The sequence below is a fragment of the Pseudophryne corroboree genome, chromosome 3 (genome assembly GCF_028390025.1).
Source record: "Pseudophryne corroboree isolate aPseCor3 chromosome 3, aPseCor3.hap2, whole genome shotgun sequence".
NCBI classification, from domain to species: Eukaryota; Metazoa; Chordata; class Amphibia; order Anura; family Myobatrachidae; genus Pseudophryne; species Pseudophryne corroboree.
Genome location: NC_086446.1, coordinates 771,268,470 through 771,291,518, shown reverse-complemented (window position 1 = coordinate 771,291,518; position 23,049 = coordinate 771,268,470). Strand labels below are relative to the sequence as shown.

Sequence of the window (23,049 nt, the reverse complement as noted above, 5' to 3'; positions counted from 1 at the left end):
CAGAAATAAGTATCCTTGGATCAGAATATGCTAGAGACTGGGATTGGGAGTTGTATCTGGAACTGAGTGATGGTGATTGGACCGTGATTTTTCAAAAAACATTTATCAGTTCTGTAAGTTACTCTGTGATCGAGACACAAATTAAGGTTCTATCACGTTGGAAGAGCTGCCCCCTCACCCTTGCTAAGATATTTCCTAGTGTTCCGGACAGCTGTTGGCGTTGTACCCTGGCAGTAGGCTCCCGTTACATATTTGGTGGCAATTCAATCTCCTTCGCCTTTTTTGGGAACAGGTGATATCTATCTCTAAGTTGATAGTGGGCGGAGAGATCCCCTCTGATCCCTTCTGGCTTCTTCTCAACCTACACCTTGGTCCTCTGGTCCTCTTTGCTAAAGTTTGTCAATAGTGCTGCAAAAGCCGTGATCCCAGTTCCTTTGTGGTCTACTCCCCTCCCACATACACACTGGACTGGTTCGCCAGGATAGATTTGTCTATGTCTATGGAGGACCTCCGCACCGGGCCAGAAAGGAATCCAGAGTTCTCCTCGATTTGGTACCTTTGGTTGGAATTCCAGTCCTCCGGATCCTACTCTACAATTACTGATTAAGTTCTGGTATCCGCTCCCGTTAAGGCTAGTTTAGTTGCCACAGCTGACGACCGCCCTCCTCTTTCTAATTACTAGTATTGTTGGGCTGATAACTCACCCCTCCTTTCCTCCTCTTTTCTCCCTTCCCCTCCTTTCCTCCTCTTGTCTCCCTTCCCCCTCCTTTCCTCTTTTCTCCCTTCCCCCTCCTTTCCTCCTCTTTTCTCCCTTCCCCCTCCTTTCCTCCTCTTTTCTTCCTTCCCCCTCCTTTCCTCTTTTCTCCCTTCCCCCTCCTTTCCTCCCCTTTTCTCCCTTCCCCCTCCTTTCCTCCTCTTTTCTCTCTTCCCCCTCCTTTCCTCCTCTTTTCTCCCTTCCCCCTCCTTTCCTCCTCTTTTTTCCCTTCCCCCTCCTATTGTGTTGTCCTACACATTGTTGGATTTCTAGTTGTTCCCGTGGAATGCAATCAATTTGCCAGCTGTCGGGATCCTGCCGGTCAGGAAACAGACGCCGGAATCCCGACAGCCAACATTGGCGATAGCCGTAATCCCAGTGCACAGGTGCTATTCCCACTTGTGGGCGTCCACGACGCCCATTTAGCGAGAATAGAACCAGTGGCATGAGCAGCGAGCCACCACCGAGGCTGCAAGGGGACTCTTTGCGCTCGCCCCGCTGATAGCATTACGGCGGTGGTCGGATGCCACTGTCGGGATCTTGACAGCCGGCATCCCGCCCGCCGGTAAATAGTATGTAACCCGTTCCTTAGTTTATATTGTAGTGGATTTCTTGGAGCTATGTGGTCTTGTTACGACTGTATCTCTGCGATTTGCATATGTTGCACGTTGCCTTTAGTCCATATTTGCATGTATTGCATTTTGCTTAATCTGTATCTGACTTTGCCTTGTTACCCAGATGATTGTCTGTCGCACACAGCAGCTCTATGCACTGCCGCCACCAGTATTTAGGGAATTGTACTATTCCCGCATTAGTGATGCAGATAAGACCCATATTGTGTGAAAAAGACGCCGGCGGGACACTTGGTGCGGCTTAGTCACAAAGTCCATGCCGCGATTAGAGAATCGTCTTATTTGGTATCTGTACTCTCTGATCACCAGTAAGGGTTCCTGACAGACCGGGCAGAGGTGAGGGGACGCTGGCAGCTGGATAGAAGCCTGTATCCCTATTACACATACCCGTAAATGTGCGATTCATTGCACAGCCGCATATCCAGGTGCCGCTGCGCATCCCACTTTGGCGGCACATCTCTCAGACCCCTACTGCCGTAATTATACTCTATAGAACAGATTTATTAGCAGACACATTGCACAATGGGGGTCATTCTGACCTGTTCGCTCGCTGCTTTTTATCGCAGCCGAGCGAACGGGTACCCACTGCGCATGCGCCGTAGTGCGCCAGCACATGCCAGACAGCCGAAGACCGTAGCTGGGCTGCAATCGCCTCTTCCTGACTGACAGGCAGAGGCGATAGCTGGGCGGAATGGCTGCGTTTGGCCGCCGTTTCGTGGGCGCGATCCGGCCAACGCAGGCGTGGCCAGACCGTGCGGGGAGTGGCCTGCAGCGGCTGTGTGACATCATACGCAGCCGCTGCGGGTCGGGGAGCGACGAGTAGCTCCCGGCCAGCACGCTAAAGCAGCGCTGGTCGGGAGCTACTCTTGAAGTGCAAAGGCATCGCCGCTGTGCGATGCCTTTGCACTGTGCAGTTTCTGAGTAGCTCTGGACTTACTCAGCCCTTGCGATCACTTCAGTCTCTTTGGTCCCGGAATTGATGTCAGACACCCGCCCTGCAAACGCTTGGACACGCCTGCGTTTTCCCAAACACTCCCAGAAAACGGTCAGTTGCCACCCACAAACGCCCTCTTCCTGTAAATCACCTTGCGATCGGCTGTGCGAATGGATTCTTCGTTAAATCCATCGCCCAGCAACGATCCACTCTGTACCCTTACGACACGCATGCGCATTGCGCAGTTTTGCCGAGCTTTAAGCTGATCGCTGCGCAGCGAAAAACAGCAGCGAGCGATCAACTCGGAATGACCCCCAAAGCCCATTACCAGCCATATAAGCAGATCATTCTGCAGATTCTGCTAGCAGCCACAATCCGTCACCCCAAACTCTGCGGTCACATATCACCGATCCCAGTATATAAGAGATATTCATCATCTTGTTTTCTGAGTAATGCATTTACAGTATTTGTCATTGGTGAAGGATCGGGGATGCGATCAAGATCCCGCCGGACAGGATCCCGGCGGTCGAAATACCGACACCGGAATCCCGACCGGCACAATCCCGACATATTCTCCCTCCGTGGTTGTCCTCGACACCCATAGAGGGAGAATAAATTAGTGTGCCGAGTGTAGCGAGGCACCGGGCCCGCAGCGAGCCCGCAAGGATTGTGCTGGTCGGGATTCCGGTGTCGGTATTTCGACCGCCGGGATCCCGTCCAGCGGGATTTCGTACTGATCCCTGTGATAGATCTGGTCACCAATTTGCCCATTGAATGTAATATCTGGTAGCAGAAAGTACTCTCAGCACCACATCTGGACTTGGGATTATTCCTCTGTCCCTGTAATTGCTATATCCTGCTCTATTTCTTCCACATATGTACTGATCCCTGTCTGTTTTCCAGAACTCGATCCGTCACAACCTGTCGTTAAACAAATGTTTCCGGAAAGTACCGCGTCCCAGAGACGACCCTGGAAAGGTCAGTATGGGGTATATGGGGAGCATGAGGGGGTAGGGGGGGATATAATAGTACTATAGAGAATAAAGGCGGTGGACAATTGGCGCGTGAAGAGTAAAACGGTCGCCAGCGAGCCCCAGAAGGAACACGTAGGGTGAGACTCATTTGGCTTGGATACTATTTCCGTGTTTGGTTTTGAACCACAGAAAACAGCCAGATACAAAAAAAAAAAAATGCTTCTAGAAGAGGAAGGAAAAACAAAATAAAAAATGCTGTTGTCCAGTATTAGAGACAGTGTTCCGTTTCACCCAATCACAACGCTCTAAAATAGCACATTGGCGGCGTCTGCGTAAGTCTACAGGCATACGGCGTATCTGCCAGACAGCTCTACCGGTGACGCTTGTGCTCCATGTAACTGTAAGGGGTTAGCTTTTCTACAGACTAGTGCAGACAATCACAGAAAGTGGAAGTTTCCTAACAAAAAAAAGCTCATTTGGGTTCTGGTATCTGATTTCCAGGGATCTTATTGGATGATTGACAGCTGCCCAAAAGAAGATGTTACCCTGCCCCGCAGGAAGAGGCCGCACCCAGACGACGAGGTAACTGGTCCCCAATCTCAGCATCAATCACTAACCTGGGTACAAGCTTATAGATTTATCTGTCCAATCTGTCTGGTGGGAACACAAATCTGGTAATGTACGGAAGCTAATTTATTATTTATTTCTTACCAGTTATTTATATAGCGCACACATGTTTCGCAGCGCTGTACAGAGAATATTTCCCCATTCACATCAGTCCCTGCCCCAGTGGAGCTTACAATCTATATTCCCTATCACATGTACACACACACACACACACACACACATTCACACTAGGGTTAATTTTGTTGAGAGCCAATTAACCTACCAGTATATTTTTGGATTGTGGGAGAAAACCGGAGTACCCGGAGGAAACCCACCCAAGTACGGGGAGAATATACAAACTCCACACAGTTAGGGCCACGGTGGGAATCTAACCCATGACCTCAGTGCTGTGAGGCAGTAATGCTCACCATTACGCCATCCGTACTGCCAACGACAACCATTTGCTCCCAAGTGCTGGAAACAGACAAAAATTATTCTCCAAATGATTTTTTTTTTACAACCGAACGGATTTAACCAATTTTTCTGAACGACCATTGTCTGCTTTCCAGTGTTTAGGAGCAAAGTGGGCGTCTGTTATATGCTCCCACATTCTTTAAAATTATAGCTGGAGTTTGATTGGTTACAATGGGCAACGTTTCCACAGTTCAGCTCAGGAGGACGCGGGAAGCTGCGCTAACATAATGATTTCTGCTCTCAGCTCTCCCAGGACTCCACCGAACAGGAGGTCAACAAGAGCCCCTTGAGTACCACCAGTGACGTGTCTTTAACCACAGAAAACACACAAGGACATCATATGGAGAATAACTCCCCTCTCCCCAGCTACAGCCAGGTGAGTGAGGGCTATATGGTGGACAGTGCTCCAGCTCGTGTTGCAATGTCAAGAGTTTGGACACGTCACGTTCCCTGCTCTGTAATAGCTAAAGCGCTCTCTTCCTTGTGCACGGAGCTACCTGTCCCAGAACTGTATCATCAGTTGCCCTGGTTTGACTTGACTTTGTTGGCGAGTTCCTGCTTGGTGTCATCTGTGTAACGACTGCCCTTTCTTGTGTCCCGTAGGCAGCCCCAACTCACATGCCGCCAGACTCCAGGGCGTCTTCATACAACAACGACTGCTACAAGTTTTCCTTCTCGGAGATCCCAGACCTCAGCTGTTCTTTCCGCAGTCTGTACCGTACATTGCAGGGTAAACAGGGTGAGAATGGGGAAGGGTTAGTGTAGGAACGTGAAAGGTGGCCGAGGAGAGACTACAGAAGAACCTACAATGGGTTGCAGATAAATGCACTTCTCCTAGATGAAAAGGACCAACACCCTCAATATTTCTTGGCAACCCGCCCTCACGTGTAGTAAACAGAGGAGCCCCCCAGGTGACCTGAAATTTCCTAGTACGAGTTGCTGCAATTGCCTCCTGGTAATAGTAGAGGGTTTGGTAGATGATCCAAAATTAGTCAAGTTCCTTGAGTAAAACCCTACTGTAGAATGCCATTCTTCTTTATAATTGTATCACTGGAAAGCCCAAAACTTTCCACACTTTCAATGGTCCCTGGGTGGGTTTTTATCGGCCATCAGTTTATATTAGGTCTCTTCAACATGCAGCCCTCCCACTGCTGTGGAACTACACATGCCAGCATGCCCTGCACAAATTTTGCTGTTAGTGCATGCTGGAATGTGTAGTTCCACTAACGCCGGAGGGTTGAACACCCTTCTGGTTTAGATGATTAATGTGTTTGTGAAAATGGACTTGATGGGTCTTTGCCACTTTGGCTTATCAGCGGGGACCAGTGATGAAATCAGGCCCCTACGTAGAGTGTTATGTCACCATCTCCACCCGCTGCAATGTAATAACAGGTCAGAGTTCCTGCTCTGATAGGAGTATAGACCCAGCTCGGTTCCTCTGGCACTGTCACGTTAGTAAGCAGAAGCAGCATGACGACTTAGGAGGGGTCTACAATTGGATGAGTTTTGCCGATTCTCCATAAACCATATTGAAATCTAGTACCTGATTCTCTCCATTACTATCTCCAGGACTCTCGCCTCTCCCGACGGATGTCCAGCCGCCGCAGTCATCCAGTTGCTGCATGTACCAACAGAATTCGGGGGAGTCGTCCTCGCTGCACCCCCACAGTGTCCCCAACATTAACCCCTCTTCTTCTCATCATCAAAGTCATCACCAGCCGCAACCCTCCTATTTACCCTCCCAGCAAATGCCCAGGCCTCCCACTGCCGGGATGTCTCTAGGTAGGTTGCTCTGTATCTGTATCCTGCTGTGTAAACTTTTCGCCCCTAAGCACTTGACAGCAGAGCTTACACTCTCATCTCCTCCAGGGCTCCCGAGCGACTGGTGCTCCAACATAGACTCTCTAAAGGAGAGCTTCAAGATTGTCAGTAATCTGGACTGGTCAACCGTGGATCTGTCCCAGTTCTCAGGTGAGTCATAGAAGGGATGAGGACATGTAGCATAGATAGATAGATAGATGGTGATGCTTAGGTGATACATAGTAAGCACCAGTGGCTCCCCCTACTGGTGACTTCTGGGACAAAGGTGTGAAAGATGGATGCATGAGGATTGTGTGTAGGAGACCATAAGATTTTAGGAAGATATTTGCTTTGATAATTATACAAATAAAAAGAGCAAATTTGTTTGAAGAGCGTGTGACCACAGCGCCTGACTTCAGACTGTTCTCTTCTTCCACCAGACCTTATGGAGAGCCTACGTCAGGCGGAGCTGAAGAACTGGAGTCTGGATCAGCATCACATCGCCAGCCTCTGTGACTCCTTAAGTCATCTGCTAAGTCACACAGGACTCCTGCCACCCACACATGGGCAATCCTCTTCCTGCCAGGCCCCATGTCTGCCGACCACCACCAGCAGTGCCTGTGCACTCCAAGGGGGAAAGCCTGGGTACACCATGGCAGGTAAGCAAGGGACAATTTGGGGGAGGCGACTGATTGGACAGCTGGTATAAGAAGAAATTGAGGGCCTGATTCCCAGCCTTTGCAATGTCAATATCGGATGCAACTGAGCGATTGTTTTTTCTACTGCACATGGGTCCAGATCTGAAAGAATTGCAGTGTCTTGGAAATATCTTGAAAATGTATTGGGTGGTAACTGGGAGGTGGCTATGTGGGTGCACAGAGATGGTCCATGTTATGGGCATGTTGCAAACTGAAACCCATAATCGTTCATTCTGGAAGCCGTACTCGGATGGAGAATCTGCAGCTAGCAATGGTGGAAGTTCTGATAGTGATAAAGTGAAGAGCGATAAAGTACCAACCAACCAGCTCCTAACTGTCATTTTTCAAATACAGCCTGTAACATGGCAGTTGGTTGGCTGGTACTTTGGGGTCTATTTACTATATACCGATGGCGTCCCCACATTGGCAAGTGGATACACACTTGCCGATGTTGGCTATGACAGGGGAGCTGGGACGACGACATGGCCCTTGTAAACAATATCACACGTCGGACCTGTGATGCTGTATACGACCCGTGGAAGCGTACATCGTATCCTGCATACGGTACACGCTATACAATATCGCAACGATCCGGCCGATAGCAGCCAGATCGTATGTAATATTGCATAGTGTGTACGCACCCTTAGATGGAGATCAAGTGCCAGTCAACCAGCTTCCAACTGCCATGTCACAGGTTGTGTTTGAAAAATGACAGGAGCTGATTGGCTGGTTCTTTATCCCCGTCTACTTTATCTCCACCCAAGGCTTAGTAAATAAACCCCTTTTTCTCTATCGTCCTAGTGGATGCTGGGGTTCCTGAAAGGACCATGGGGAATAGCGGCTCCGCAGGAGACAGGGCACAAAAAATAAAGCTTTAGGATCAGGTGGTGTGCACTGGCTCCTCCCCCTATGACCCTCCTCCAAGCCTCAGTTAGGTTTTTGTGCCCGGCCGAGAAGGGTGCAATCTAGGTGGCTCTCCTAAAGAGCTGCTTAGAAAAGTTTAGCTTAGGTTTTTTATTTTACAGTGAGTCCTGCTGGCAACAGGATCACTGCATCGAGGGACTTAGGGGAGAAGAAGTGAACTCACCTGCGTGCAGGATGGATTGGCTTCTTTGGCTACTGGACATTAGCTCCAGAGGGACGATCACAGGTACAGCCTGGATGGTCACCGGAGCCTCGCCGCCGGCCCCCTTGCAGATGCTGAAAAGAGAAGAAGGTCCAGAATCGGCGGCAGAAGACTCCTCAGTCTTCTTAAGGTAGCGCACAGCACTGCAGCTGTGCGCCATTGCTCTCAGCACACTTCACACGGCAGTCACTGAGGGTGCAGGGCGCTGGGGGGGGGGCGCCCTGGGCAGCAATGAAAATCCTTTTTTTTTTTGGCAAAAAATACCTCACATATAGCCTCCGGGGCTATATGGAGATATTTAACCCCTGCCAGAATCCATTTTTAAGCGGGAGACGAGCCCGCCGAAAAGGGGGCGGGGCCTATCTCCTCAGCACACAGCGCCATTTCCTCACACAGTTCCGCTGGTCAGGAAGGCTCCCAGGCTCTCCCCTGCACTGCACTACAGAAACAGGGTTAAATCAAGAGAGGGGGGGCAAAATTTGGCGAAATTGTGATTTTATAAAAGCAGCTATAAGGGAGCACTTATTATAAGGCTATCCCTGTAAAATATAGCGCTTTGGTGTGTGCTGGCAAACTCTCCCTCTGTCTCCCCAAGGGGCTAGTGGGGTCCTGTCCTCTATCAGAGCATTCCCTGTGTGTGTGTGCTATATGTCGGTACGTGTGTGTCGACATGTATGAGGACGATGTTGGTGAGGAGGCGGAGCAAATTGCCTGTAATGGTGATGTCACTCTCTAGGGAGTCGACACCGGAATGGATGGCTTATTTATGGAATTACGTGATAATGTCAACACGCTGCAAGGTCGGTTGGCGACATGAGACGGCTGGCAAACAAATTAGTACCTGTCCAGGCGTCTCAAACACCGTCAGGGGCGTTAAAACGTCCTTTTACCTCAGTCGGTCGACAGACACAGACACGGACACTGATTTCAGTGTCGACGGTGAAGAAACAAACGTATTTCCCTTTAGGGCCACACGTTACATGTTAAGGGCAATGAAGGAGGTGTTACATATTTCTGATACTACAAGTACCACAAAAGAGGGTATTATGTGGGATGTGAAAAAACTACCTGTAGTTTTTCCTGAATCAGATAAATTAAAGGAAGTGTGTGATGATACGTGGGTTCCCCCCGATAGAAAATTATTGGCGGTATACCCTTTCCCGCCAGAAGTTAGGGCGCGTTGGGAAACACCCCTTAGGGTGGATAAGGCGCTCACACGCTTATCAAAACAAGTGGCGGTACCGTCTATAGATAGGGCCGTCCTCAAGGAGCCAGCTGACAGGAGGCTGGAAAATATCATAAAAAGTATATACACACATACTGGTGTTATACTGCGACCAGCGATCGCCTCAGCCTGGATGTGCAGAGCTGGGGTGGCTTGGTCGGATTCCCTGACTAAAAATATTGATACCCTTGACAGGGACAGTATTTTATTGACTATAGAGCATTTAAAGGATGCATTTCTATATATACGAGATGCACAGAGGGATATTTGCACTCTGGCATCAAGAGTAAGTGCGATGTCCATATCTGCCACAAGATGTTTATGGACACGACAGTGGTCAGGTGATGCAGATTCCAAACGGCACAAAGGTGTATTGCCGTATAAAGGAAGAGGAGTTATTTGGGGTCGGTCCATCGGACCTGGTGGCCACGGCAACTGCTGGAAAATCCACCGTTTTTACCCTAAGTCACATCTCTGCAGAAAAAGACACCGTCTTTTCAGCCTCAGTCCTTTCGTCCCTATAAGAGTCATATCTGCCCAGGGATAGAGGAAAGGGAAGAAGACTGCAGCAGGCAGCCCATTCCCAGGAACAGAAGCCTTCCACCGCTTCTGCCAAGCTCTCAGCATGACGCTGGGACCGTACAGGACCCCTGGATCCTACAAGTAGTATCCCAGGGGTACAGATTGGAATGTCGAGACGTTTCCCCCTCGCAGGCTCCTGAAGTCTGCTTTACCAAGGTCTCCCTCCGACAAGGAGGCAGTATGGGAAACAATTCACAAGCTGTATTCCCAGCAGGTGATAATCAAATTACCCCTCCTACAACAAGGAAAGGGGTATTATTCCACACTATATTGTGGTACTGAAGCCAGAAGGCTAGGTGAGACCTATTCTAAATCTAAAAAAATTTGAACACTTACAAAGGTTCAAATCAAGATGGAGTCACTCAGAGCAGTGATAACGAACCAGGAAGAAGGGGACTATATAGTGTCCCGGGACATCAGGGATGCTTACCTCCATGTCCCAAATTTGCCCTTCTCACTAAGGGTACTTCAGGTTCGTGGTACAGAACTGTCACTATCAGTTTCAGACGCTGCCGTTTGGATTGTCCACGGCACCCCGGGTCTTTACCAAGGTAATGGCCGAAATGATGATTCTTCTTCAAAGAAAAGGCGTCTTAATTATCCCTTACTTGGACGATCTCCTGATAAGGGCAAAGTCCAGGGAACAGTTGGAGGTCGGAGTAGCACTATCTCGGATACTGCTACAACAGCACGGGTGGATTCTAAATATTCCAAAATCGCAGCTGTTCCCGACGACACGTCTGCTGTGCCTAGGGATGATTCTGGACACAGTCCAGAAAAAGGTGTTTCTCCCGGAAGAGAAAGCCAGGGAGTTATCCGAGCTAGTCAGGAACCTCCTAAAACCAGGAAAAGAGGCTTCCTACGAAGCAATTCCATTCGGCAGATTTCACGCAAGAACTTTTCAGTGGGATCTGCTGGACAAATGGTCCGGATCGCATCTTCAGATGCATCAGCGGATAACCCTATATCCAAGGACAAGGGTGTCTCTCCTGTGGTGGTTACAGAGTGCTCATCTTCTAGAGGGCCGCAGATTCGGCATTCAGGATTGGATGCTGGTGACCACGGAGGCCAGCCCGAGAGGCTGGGGAGCAGTCACACAAGGAAAAAAATTCCAGGGAGTGTGATCAAGTCTGGAGATTTTTCTCCACATAAATATACTGGAGCTAAGGGTAATTTTATAATGCTCTAAGCTTAGCAAGACCTCTGCTTCAAGGTCAGCCGGTATTGATCCAGTGGGAAAAACATCACGGCAGTCGCCCACGTAAACAGACAGGGCGGCACAAGAAGCAGGAGGGCAATGGCAAAAACTGCAAGGACTTTTCGCTGGGCGGAAAATCATGTGATAGCACTGTCAGCAGTGTTTCATTCCGGGAATGGAAACTGGGAAGCAGACTTCCTCAGCAGGCACGACCTCCACCCGGGAGAGTGGAAACTTCATCGGGAAGTTTTTCCACATGATTGTGAACCGTTGGGAAATACCAAAGGTGGACATGATGGCGTCCCGTCTGAACAAAAAACGGGACAGGTATTGCGCCAGGTCAAGAGACCCTCAGGCAATAGCTGTGGACGTTCTGGTAACACCGTGGGTGTACCAGTCGGTGTATGTGTTCCCTCCTCTGCTTCTCATACCTAAGGTACTGAGAATTATAAGACGTAGAGGAGTAAGAACTATACTCATGGCTCCGGATTGGCCAAGAAGGACTTGGTACCCGGAACTTCAAGAGATGCTCACAGAGGACTTATGGCCTCTGCCGCTAAGAAGGGACTTGCTTCAGCAAGTACCATGTCTGTTCCAAGACTTACCGCAGCTGCGTTTGACGGCATGGCGGTGGAACGCCGGATCCTAAGGGAAAAAGGCATTCCGGAAGAGGTCATTCCTACCCTGGTCAAAGCCAGGAAGGAGGTGACCGCACAACATTATCACCACATGGGGCGAAAATATGTTGCGTGGTGTGAGGCCAGGAAGGCCCCACGAAGAAATTTCAACTCGGTCGATTCCTGCATTTCCTGCAAACAGGAGTGTCTATGGGCCTCAAATTGGGGTCCATTAAGGTTCAAATTTCGGCCCTGTCGATTTTCTTCCAGAAAGAATTGGCTTCAGTTCCTGAAGTCCAGAAGTTTGTCAAGGGAGTATTGCATATACAACCCCCTTTTGTGCCTCCAGTGGCACTGTGGGATCTCAACGTAGTTCTGGGATTCCTCAAATCACATTGGTTTAAAACCAGTCAAATCTGTGGATTTGAAGCATCTCACATGAAAAGTGACCATGCTCTTGGCCCTGGCCTGGGCCAGGCGAGTGTCAAATTGGTGGTTTTTTTCTCAAAAAAGCCCATATCTGTTTGTCCATTCGGACAGGGCAGAGCTGCGGACTCGTCCCCAGTTCTCTCCCTAAGGTGGTGTCAGTGTTTCACCTGAACCAGCTTATTGTGGTGCCTTGCGCCTACTAAGGACTTGGAGGACTCCAAGTTGCTAGATGTTGTCAGGGCCCTGAAAATATAGGTTCCAGGACGGCTGGAGTCAGGAAAACTGACTTGCTGTTATCCTGTATGCACCCAACAAACTGGGTGCTCTTGCTTCTAAGCAGACTATTGCTAGTTGGATGTGTAATACAATTCAGCTTGCACATTCTGTGGCAGGCCTGCCACAGCCAAAATATGTAAATGCCCATTCCACAAGGAAGGTGGGCTCATCTTGGGCGGCTGCCCGAGGGGTCTCGGCTTTACAACTTTGCCGAGCGGCTACTTAGTCAGGGGCAAACACGTTTGTAAAATCCTACAAATTTGATACCCTGGCTAAGGAGGACCTGGAGTTCTCTCATTCGGTGCTGCAGAGTCATCCGCACTCTCCCGCCCGTTTGGGAGCTTTGGTATAATCCCCATGGTCCTTTCAGGAACCCCAGCATCCACTAGGACGATAGAGAAAATAAGAATTGACTTACCGATAATTCTATTTCTCGGAGTCCGTAGTGGATGCTGGGCGCCCATCCCAAGTGCGGATTATCTGCAATACTTGTACATAGTTACAAAAATCGGGTTATTATTGTTGTGAGCCATCTTTTCAGAGGCTCCGCTGTTATCATACTGTTAACTGGGTTCAGATCACAGGTTGTACAGTGTGATTGGTGTGGCTGGTATGAGTCTTACCCGGGATTCAAAATCCTTCCTTATTGTGTACGCTCGTCCGGGCACAGTATCCTAACTGAGGCTTGGAGGAGGGTCATAGGGGGAGGAGCCAGTGCACACCACCTGATCCTAAAGCTTTACTTTTTGTGCCCTGTCTCCTGCGGAGCCGCTATTCCCCATGGTCCTTTCAGGAACCCCAGCATCCACTACGGACTCCGAGAAATAGAATTATCGGTAAGTAAATTCTTATTATCTCTTTCCAAGGCTTATAAATGGTCGGTGATGGGTGATTAACCAAAAGCACTCAATTCTATTTTCCACCTCCAGTAACCTCCTATGGGCAGAACCAGCCAACCTCATCTCCCTGTGGTCACAATTTCACTGCACCACCTGGATATCCCATCCAAAGCCAAGCGCCCCCAACCTACAGCCAGCAAGGTGAGACTTTCTGATCACCCCGAACCAATCACATCACTGGAAAATGTTTGTCAATTTTCCTGCTGACTTCTGATAAATCAGATACAGTAAACAAATACTAATGTTATATGTAACCCATCTACTTGTGAGCTTAAGATCTCCGCAATCCATGCATCAGTTGTATCTAGTGAGTTGATAGACTGCATTCTCTTGCATACTGGAGCAGCCGGTGACTGCGCCCTCTGCCCGTAGGCAGCCGGTTCGCTTAAATATCATTTAGTAAAAAGAATCTGTGCAAATGTTCCCATGTAATATAGAGGTCACCTTCCTCTGTCACTCAGTGTCACTGATTTGCTGACCCTCTCTCTCCCAACAGGACGCCACCCCCAACGCCCTTTGTACCCTCCCGCGCGCCCGGCGCTCCGTTACCCGCACAGCAGCGATGAAATACAAGACGACTTTGACTGGGACTCTATTGCTTAGAAACTCTGCACACCCACCCACCCCCTGGAGGAAATGAAAAGAAATATAGGAGGGTACAACACCCCCTCCAAGTGTATAGATATATATATAAATATATAAATGTATATCTTCGCCTGACAATCAGGGACAACATGCCCCTCTCACCGGACAGGAGGAGATAACTAAAGAAACGAGCACCCCTCCCCATGCACAGCCCTTTCCTCCTCTCCCTGTGGCACTGATGAAGGAAAGCGGACAGTGATTCCTCTGCCTATACGGAAGCGATACCTCTAATCTCCCAGTGCCAAGGATACCAGTGCTAACACGGGGGAGGGCATTCGGTGTACGTGGTGAGAGAAAGGCCTAATCTATTTATGAGTACACGGATTGCACAGCACAAAGTGTTAGCGGGCATTTGCAGCCGCCTTGGATTTGTGAGATTACAAGGACGATCTCTCCCCCTCCCCCTCATCCAAGCTTCTGAACAGACCTGAAGATTGGAAAATAGCTCTTAGCAGCCCAGGCTCATAGCTCATCCACCTTCACCTGTGGTGTCTTTTTATGCTGACACAATCTGTTGTATTTCCAATACTGTACTGGTATTTGGTGTATACAACATTGGGGTCCTACAGTGCCAGGAGCGGGGTAAAGGCCTGCAGACCACACACCGCTACTGTGACCTACATTACAGCCCTCAGTTGGATGGCAAAAAGATTAGTACAATAATGGTGATAAAGTGTGAAACCCCCCCCCCCCCAGTCAGGATCCAAGTGACAGAGGTGTACTCATGTTGAGTAGACTACCAGTCAGTATCCTGATGACAGAGAGGTGTAGGGCCACTAGTCATTCACTATCCTGACAGAGAGGTGTAGGGCCACTAGTCATTCACTATCCTGACAGAGAGGTGTAGGGCCACTAGTCATTCACTATCCTGACAGAGAGGTGTAGGCCATCAGTCTGGCAATAGCCTGATGACCGAGAAGTGTAGTCCAGTCAGTCTGTATCTCAAGTTGATGATATGAGAAAGGTACTAGTCAGTCAGTATCCTGATGACCGAGAGGTGTGAGCCATTGGTCAGTCACTATCCTGACAGATGTGTAGGCTGTCAGTTACTATCCTGACAGAGAGGTGTAGGCCAGTCAGTATCCTGATGACCAAGAAGTGTAGTCCAGTCGTCAGTCTGTATCTCAAGTTGATGATACGAGAAAGGTACTAGTCAGTCAGTCAGTATCCAGACAACAAAGACGTGTAGGCCAGCAGTCAGTAAGTATCCTGACAGAGAGGTGTAGACCATCAATCAGTATCCTGATGAGGTGTAGGGCCACCAGTCAGTCACTTTCCTGACAGAGAGGTGTAGGCCATCAGTCAGTCAGTATCCTGATGACAGAGAGGTGTAGGGCCACCAGTCAGTCAGTAACCTGATGACAAAGCGAGTGTAGACCATCAGTGTATAAGCTTCCGTGAACTAGTTCGTTTCCAGTGGAAAAGAGATAGAGGTCACCAATATTCAGGTTATGGAGAACTCTATCCTGTCCACTGATCCGTGACCTGGTGCTAGATACTTAGACAGAACTCATGAGCTAATGGCCTGGTGTCATACAATGTGCAATACTGGTCAGTCCAAGTCCTGGTGCCATAAGTACACAACACTGGTCCGAAGTTGTCCGTTGTGTACAGTCCTTGTCATCTGTGGATCTAATATCTTCAGTATAGAGAGATTCTTAGCATTGGGTTAGTGAATGTCCTGCTGATGAAGGTTTGGTGGCCTCTGAGATGGAGCACTGGTAACTTAGTGTCCTGGATATAAGAGGTTGGCCAGGCAGGGTCCAGGTGCTAGGTTTGTAATGTATGGGTGAGTGAACTCCCGGTGAGAAAGGGGTGTATTGTGCCAGTATATGTGTGTCTTTGTGATAGATGTACAGTATTGGTCAGTGTGTGCTGGTGAAACCGTGGTGGTCAGTGTATGTAGTTATTATCAGTCCATACACTGGTATGTCATTGCTGGACAGTCAGTTTTCTTGTGTGAGTGCTAGTCTGGTGACAACAGGTTGCACATTGCTCATTGATAAAGTTGTGTTCAATACCCATCAGTCATCTGTAATAAGGAATATAAAAGGGTTGGTCCATCAGCGTTACATCTGGTAGAATGGTGTCTCCCGGTGATATTGGATGTTACGTGTTGTTCAGTGTCCGTCGCGTCTACTCCTGCCAAGTTCTCTGCCAACTGCTCAGTGTCGCCAGGAGTGGTTCTAGAAGCCACCTTTATAAGCCTCCATTTTCTAGCCAGAAACCCATTCCAACCATCCACAAACACCACAATGACTCTGCATAGACCACGCACTTCATTTATGTAGCCCGTTTATATCTCCTGGCCACCAAACTGCGTTGTTGGACCATCTGGCCGTGTTTGAACACCCCCATGTGTTGGCCACCACAAAATCATTTGCCGTCCTTTACCCTGGTCTTTGCAGTCGCACTCAGCGAAACGCGATGAGGAGGAGCTCCATATGGAAACTGTGGTTAAGAAGCTGGGATTGTAAAATATGGACGCAACAGAAGCCATCTTTACTGTGTAACACCCTCTTATTTGTCTGTTCAGAGTCAGGCTCATTGGACGCTTATTAAACACATCAGCAGAAAGTGGCTATGTAGGTGATGCTTCACATTATTTCATTGGCTCGGTGAGTGAGGACACAAAATGGCCGCACGCGTATGTATTGTAAATCCTTATATATCATCCATCATACAGAACATATGGGCACAGATACATGTACAGATTACGCCACATGTTTACTGCGGCCTCCTCTCTGGGAGGAGGTTATCGTACTGCCTGTGTCACAGTGTTAAATACAATATAAAAATTATGTACATAATACTGTTTTTGTTAAAAAAATATAAATAAATATCTATATATAAAATAACTGTATAAAATAAAATTCATCTAACATACTGGTAACAGCAACCTGACCGTGTACCACAAGGTGATGCCGCCACGTCATGGGCGTGCACTTTTACCCCCTAAAAGGTATTATAAATACAACCTGTACCACATCCTTACTTGCAGGTTAGATACACTCTGTAGCAAGTTGTATTTTACAGTCATGATATATCGGATGTCAGTGTGTATGAAATCTAGCAAGAAAAGCTAGGGTACAGGTTAGATTTACCTAATGCACCATACAAGTGGGATCGTATCCTATACACCTGTACTACAAACTCACCGATACCTCATCTCAGCCAGACCCTGCACCGATTCACTATCTAATGCTTTATCACAGACCAGTTATATAACCCTGTAGCAACACTGACCTCAAGACACAACCTAACCTTCTATCACACAACACACAGTGATCTGACTGCAATTGTGCCCGTGTCACCCATACACTAATCTGACACCACTGCCCGACCCTGTGTCACCCATACACTAATCTGTCACCACAGCCTGATCCCATGTCACCCATACACTAATCTACCACCACAGCCTGACCCTGTATCACCCATACACTAATCTGTCACCTCAGCCTGACCCTGTATCACCCATACACTAATCTGTCACCTCAGCCTGACCCTGTATCACCCATACACTAATCTGTCACCACAGCCTGACCCTGTATCACCCATACACTAATCTGTCACCACAGCCTGACCCTGTATCACCCATACACTAATCTGTCACCACAGCCTGACCCTGTATCACCCATACACTAATCTGTCACCTCAGCCTGACCCTGTATCACCCATACACTAATCTGTCACCTCAGCCTGACCCTGTATCACCCATACACTAATCTGTCACCACAGCCTGACCCTGTATCACCCATACACTAATCTGACACCACTGCCTGACCCTGTGTCACCCATACACTAATCTGTCACCACAGCCTGATCCTATGTCACCCATACACTAATCTGTCACCACAGCCTGACCCTGTATCACCCATACACTAATCTGTCACCACAGCCTGACCCTGTATCACCCATACACTAATCTGACACCACTGCCTGACCCTGTGTCACCCATACACTAATCTGACACCACTGCCTGACCCTGTGTCACCCATACACTAATCTGACACCACTGCCCGACCCTGTGTCACTCATACACTAATCTGTCACCACAGGCTGATCCCGTATCACCCATACACTAATCTGTCACCACAGGCTGATCCCGTATCACCCATACACTAATCTGTCACCACAGCCTGACCCTGTATCACCCATACACTAATCTGTCACCACAGCCTGACCCTGTATCACCCATACACTAATCTGTCACCACAGCCCAACCCTGTATCACCCATACACTAATCTGTCACCGCAGCCTGACCCAGTATCACCCATACACTAATCTGTCACCACTGCCCAACCCTGTGTCACCCATACACTAATCTGTCACCGCAGCCTGATCCCATGTCACCCATACACTAATCTGTCACCACAGCCTGACCCTGTATCACCCATACACTAATCTACCACCACAGCCTGATCCCGTATCACCCATACACTAATCTGTCACCACAGCCTGACCCTGTATCACCCATACACTAATCTACCACCACAGCCTGATCCCGTATCACCCATACACTAATCTGTCACCACAGCCTGACCCTGTATCACCCATACACTAATCTGTCACCACTGCCCAACCCTGTGTCACCCATACACTAATCTGTCACCTCAGCCTGACCCTGTATCACCTATACACTAATCTGTCACCACAGCCTGATCCCGTGTCACCCATACACTAATCTGTCACCTCAGCCTGACCCTGTATCACCTATACACTAATCTGTCACCACAGGCTGATCCTATGTCACCCATACACTAATCTGTCACCTCAGCCTGACCCTGTATCACCTATACACTAATCTGCCACCACAGCCTGATCCCATGTCACCCATACACTAATCTGTCACCACAGCCTGACCCTGTATCACCTATACACTAATCTGTCACCTCAGCCTGACCCTGTATCACCTATACACTAATCTGCCACCACAGCCTGATCCCATGTCACCCATACACTAATCTGTCACCACAGCCTGACCCTGTATCACCCATACACTAATCTGTCACCACAGCCTGACCCTGTATCACGCATACACTAATCTGTCACCACAGGCTGATCCTGTATCACCCATACACTAATCTGTCACCACAGCCTGACCCTGTATCACCCATACACGAATCTGTCACCACAGGCTGATCCTATGTCACCCATACACTAATCTGTCACCACTGCCCGACCCTGTATCACCCATACACTAATCTGTCACCACTGCCCAACCCTGTGTCACCCATACACTAATCTGTCACCACAGCCCGACCCTGTATCACCCATACACTAATCTGTCACCACAGCCTGATCCCATGTCACCCATACACTAATCTGTCACCACAGCCTGACCCTGTATCACCCATACACTAATCTGTCACCTCAGCCTGACCCTGTATCACCCATACACTAATCTGTCACCATAGCCTGATCCCGTGTCACCCATACACTAATCTGTCACCATAGCCTGATCCCGTGTCACCCATACACTAATCTGTCACCACAGCCTGACCCTGTATCACCCATACACTAATCGGTCACCTCAGCCCGATTCCATGTCACCCATACACTAATCTGTCACCACAGCCTGATTCCATGTCACCCATACACTAATCTGTCACCACAGTCTGACCCTGTATCACGCATACACTAATCTGTCACCACAGCCTGACCCTGTATCACCCATACACTAATCTGTCACCTCAGCCTGACCCTGTATCACCCATACACTAATCTGTCACCACAGCCTGACCCTGTATCACCCATACACTAATCTGTCACCATAGCCTGATCCCGTGTCACCCATACACTAATCTGTCACCATAGCCTGATCCCGTGTCACCCATACACTAATCTGTCACCATAGCCTGATCCCGTGTCACCCATACACTAATCTGTCACCTCAGCCTGACCCTGTATCACCTATACACTAATCTGTCACCACAGCCTGATTCCATGTCACCCATACACTAATCTGTCACCACAGCCTGACCCTGTATCACCCATACACTAATCTGTCACCACAGCCTGACACCGTGTCACCCATACACTAATCTGTCACCACAGCCTGACCCTGTATCACCCATACACTAATCTGTCACCACAGCCTGACCTTGTATCACCCATACACTAATCTGTCACCTCAGCCTGATCCTGTATCACCCATACACTAATCTGTCACCACAGCCTGATTCCATGTCACCCGTACACTAATCTGTCACCACAGCCTGATTCCATGTCACCCGTACACTAATCTGCCACCACAGCCTGATCCCATGTCACCCATACACTAATCTGTCACCACAGCCTGACCCTGTATCACCCATACACTAATCTGTCACCACAGCCTGACCCTGTATCACGCATACACTAATCTGTCACCACAGGCTGATCCTGTATCACCCATACACTAATCTGTCACCACAGCCTGACCCTGTATCACCCATACACGAATCTGTCACCACAGGCTGATCCTATGTCACCCATACACTAATCTGTCACCACTGCCCGACCCTGTATCACCCATACACTAATCTGTCACCACTGCCCAACCCTGTGTCACCCATACACTAATCTGTCACCACAGCCCGACCCTGTATCACCCATACACTAATCTGTCACCACAGCCTGATCCCATGTCACCCATACACTAATCTGTCACCACAGCCTGACACTGTGTCACCCATACACTAATCTGTCACCTCAGTCTGACCCTGTATCACCCATACACTAATCTGTCACCTCAGTCTGACCCTGTATCACCCATACACTAATCTGTCACCACAGCCTGACCCTGTATCACCCATACACTAATCTGTCACCACAGCCTGATCCTGTATCACGCATACACTAATCTGTCACCACAGCCTGACCCTGTATCACCCATACACTAATCTGTCACCACAGCCTGACCCTGTATCACCCATACACTAATCTGTCACCACAGCCTGACCCTGTATCACCCATACACTAATCTGTCACCATAGCCTGATCCCGTGTCACCCATACACTAATCTGTCACCACAGCCTGACCCTGTGTCACGCATACACTAATCTGTCACCACAGCCTGATCCCTTGTCACCCATACACTAATCTGTCACCACAGCCTGATCCCATGTCACCCATACACTAATCTGACATCACAGCCTGACCCTGTATCACCCATACACTAATCTGTCACCACTGCCCAACCCTGTGTCACCCATACACTAATCTGTCACCACAGCCTGATCCCGTGTCACCCATACACTAATCTGTCACCACAGCCTGATCCCATGTCACCCATACACTAATCTGTCACCACAGTCTGACCCTGTATCACCCATACACTAATCTGTCACCACTGCCCAACCCTGTGTCACCCATACACTAATCTGTCACCACAGCCTGATCCCGTGTCACCCATACACTAATCTGTCACCACAGCCTGACCCAGTATCACCCATACACTAATCTGTCACCACAGCCTGACCCTGTATCACCTATACACTAATCTGTCACCACAGCCTGATCCCATGTCACCCGTACACTAATCTGTCACCACAGCCTGACCCAGTATCACCCATACACTAATCTGTCACCACAGCCTGACCCTGTATCACCCGTACACTAATCTGTCACCACAGCCTGATCCCATGTCACCCGTACACTAATCTGTCACCACAGCCTGATCCCGTGTCACCCATACACTAATCTGTCACCACAGCCTGATCCCGTGTCACCCATACACTAATCTGTCACCACAGCCTGACCTTGTATCACCCATACACTAATCTGTCACCTCAGTCTGACCCTGTATCACCCATACACTAATCTGTCACCACAGCCTGACCCTGTATCACCCATACACTAATCTGTCACCACAGCCTGACCCTGTATCACCCATACACTAATCTGTCACCACAGCCTGACCTTGTATCACCCATACACTAATCTGTCACCACAGCCTGACCCAGTATCACCCATACACTAACCTATAACCTCACAAGGAGCTGTTACTGGAACCTGATCCTGTAACACACAATCCATCCTGCTACTACACTAGGAACACACACTGATCTCATACTATAGCGGAACCAGGTAACAGACATTCACTGGAACCTGTACCAGACACAAAGTTTTGTCATCACAACAGCACCCTATACTCTGGAGCTCATTCCTCACAGCGCTCTCCAAGTACAACTGGTAATGATGAATGTAAACATAAAGAAGAGATCCTGAAACACTCTGCCCTCCTGTGAGTTCTGTAATCCAATGACGGCCCATTCCCTGCCGGCACAAAGTTAGGTAGTGGGGAGCCCAAGGCTGCGGTTCAGCGTGTCATCCAGTCGAATGGCTTCTCTTTCTAGTACCTGAGGTCGAGTGTCAGAGGTCACAGCGTCCAGAGAACGAGTTAGATTGTGTCTTAGGCTCATAAGGTCATCAGTGGTGCGTGAACAACGCTGTATATACCGGGAGCGGTGATCACGCTCAGCTGCAAGCTGTGCTTTCAGGAGAGAGACCTGTGGGGGCAAAGGCCAGATTACTGCATTTATGTATATAGATCTGTACTACCTCTCCCAGCCCATCCTGGTGCCACCACCTGTTACGTCTCTAGCAAGTTACCCTTTTATTTCCCACACTCCAAAACAATGCAGCCCATATACAGCACTCGTACTGCATTACTATACTGCTCCATCCCACAGCTAACAGTTACCTCCATACTGCCTCATAGTGTTCTGTTATACCATCTCTATACATCCCAACACCGTTACCTCCATACTGCCTCATAGTGTTCTGTTATACCATCTCTATACATCCCAACACCGTTACCCTCCATACTGCCTTATAATGTTCTGTTATACCATTCTCTATACATCCCAACACCGTTACCCTCCTCCATACTGTCTCATAGTGTTCTGTTATACCATTCTCTATACATCCCAACACCGTTACCCTCCATACTGCCTCATAGTGTTCTGTTATACCATCTCTATACATCCCAACACCGTTACCCTCCATACTGCCTCATAGTGTTCTGTTATGCCATCTCTATACATCCCAACACCGTTACCCTCCATACTGCCTCAGTGTTCTGTTATACCATTCTCTATACATCCCAACACCGTTACCCTCCATACTGCCTCATAGTGTTCTGTTATACCATCTCTATACATCCCAACACCGTTACCCCCATACTGCCTCATAG

General features: G+C 48.8%; 2 protein-coding genes across 4 annotated transcripts in view; one reads left to right on the top strand and one right to left on the bottom strand.

Annotated features, from left to right (window-relative positions):
- FOXJ2 (forkhead box J2) overlaps positions 1-16,449 on the top strand; it is a 39,546-nt gene extending 23,097 nt beyond the window's left edge. For 2 of the 3 annotated variants that reach the window (XM_063962524.1, XM_063962522.1), the window contains exons 3-11: positions 3,224-3,298; positions 3,796-3,876; positions 4,619-4,750; positions 4,978-5,113; positions 5,944-6,156; positions 6,244-6,345; positions 6,615-6,833; positions 13,255-13,365; positions 13,721-16,449. In XM_063962524.1, the coding sequence (XP_063818594.1) occupies positions 3,224-3,298; positions 3,796-3,876; positions 4,619-4,750; positions 4,978-5,113; positions 5,944-6,156; positions 6,244-6,345; positions 6,615-6,833; positions 13,255-13,365; positions 13,721-13,827 (1,176 nt within the window). In that variant the 3' untranslated portion in view covers positions 13,828-16,449. The remainder of the gene's footprint in view (positions 1-3,223; positions 3,299-3,795; positions 3,877-4,618; positions 4,751-4,977; positions 5,114-5,943; positions 6,157-6,243; positions 6,346-6,614; positions 6,834-13,254; positions 13,366-13,720) is intronic. The other variant, XM_063962523.1, reaches the window with a different exon arrangement.
- Positions 16,450-16,534: 85 nt separating this feature from the next.
- The window catches only part of LOC135056852 (centrosome-associated protein CEP250-like), a 140,250-nt gene continuing 133,735 nt past the window's right edge, over positions 16,535-23,049 (bottom strand). Inside the window, exon 18 of the mRNA XM_063962521.1 lies at positions 16,535-22,363. Within this exon, the coding sequence (XP_063818591.1) occupies positions 22,145-22,363 (219 nt within the window). The 3' untranslated portion in view covers positions 16,535-22,144. The remainder of the gene's footprint in view (positions 22,364-23,049) is intronic.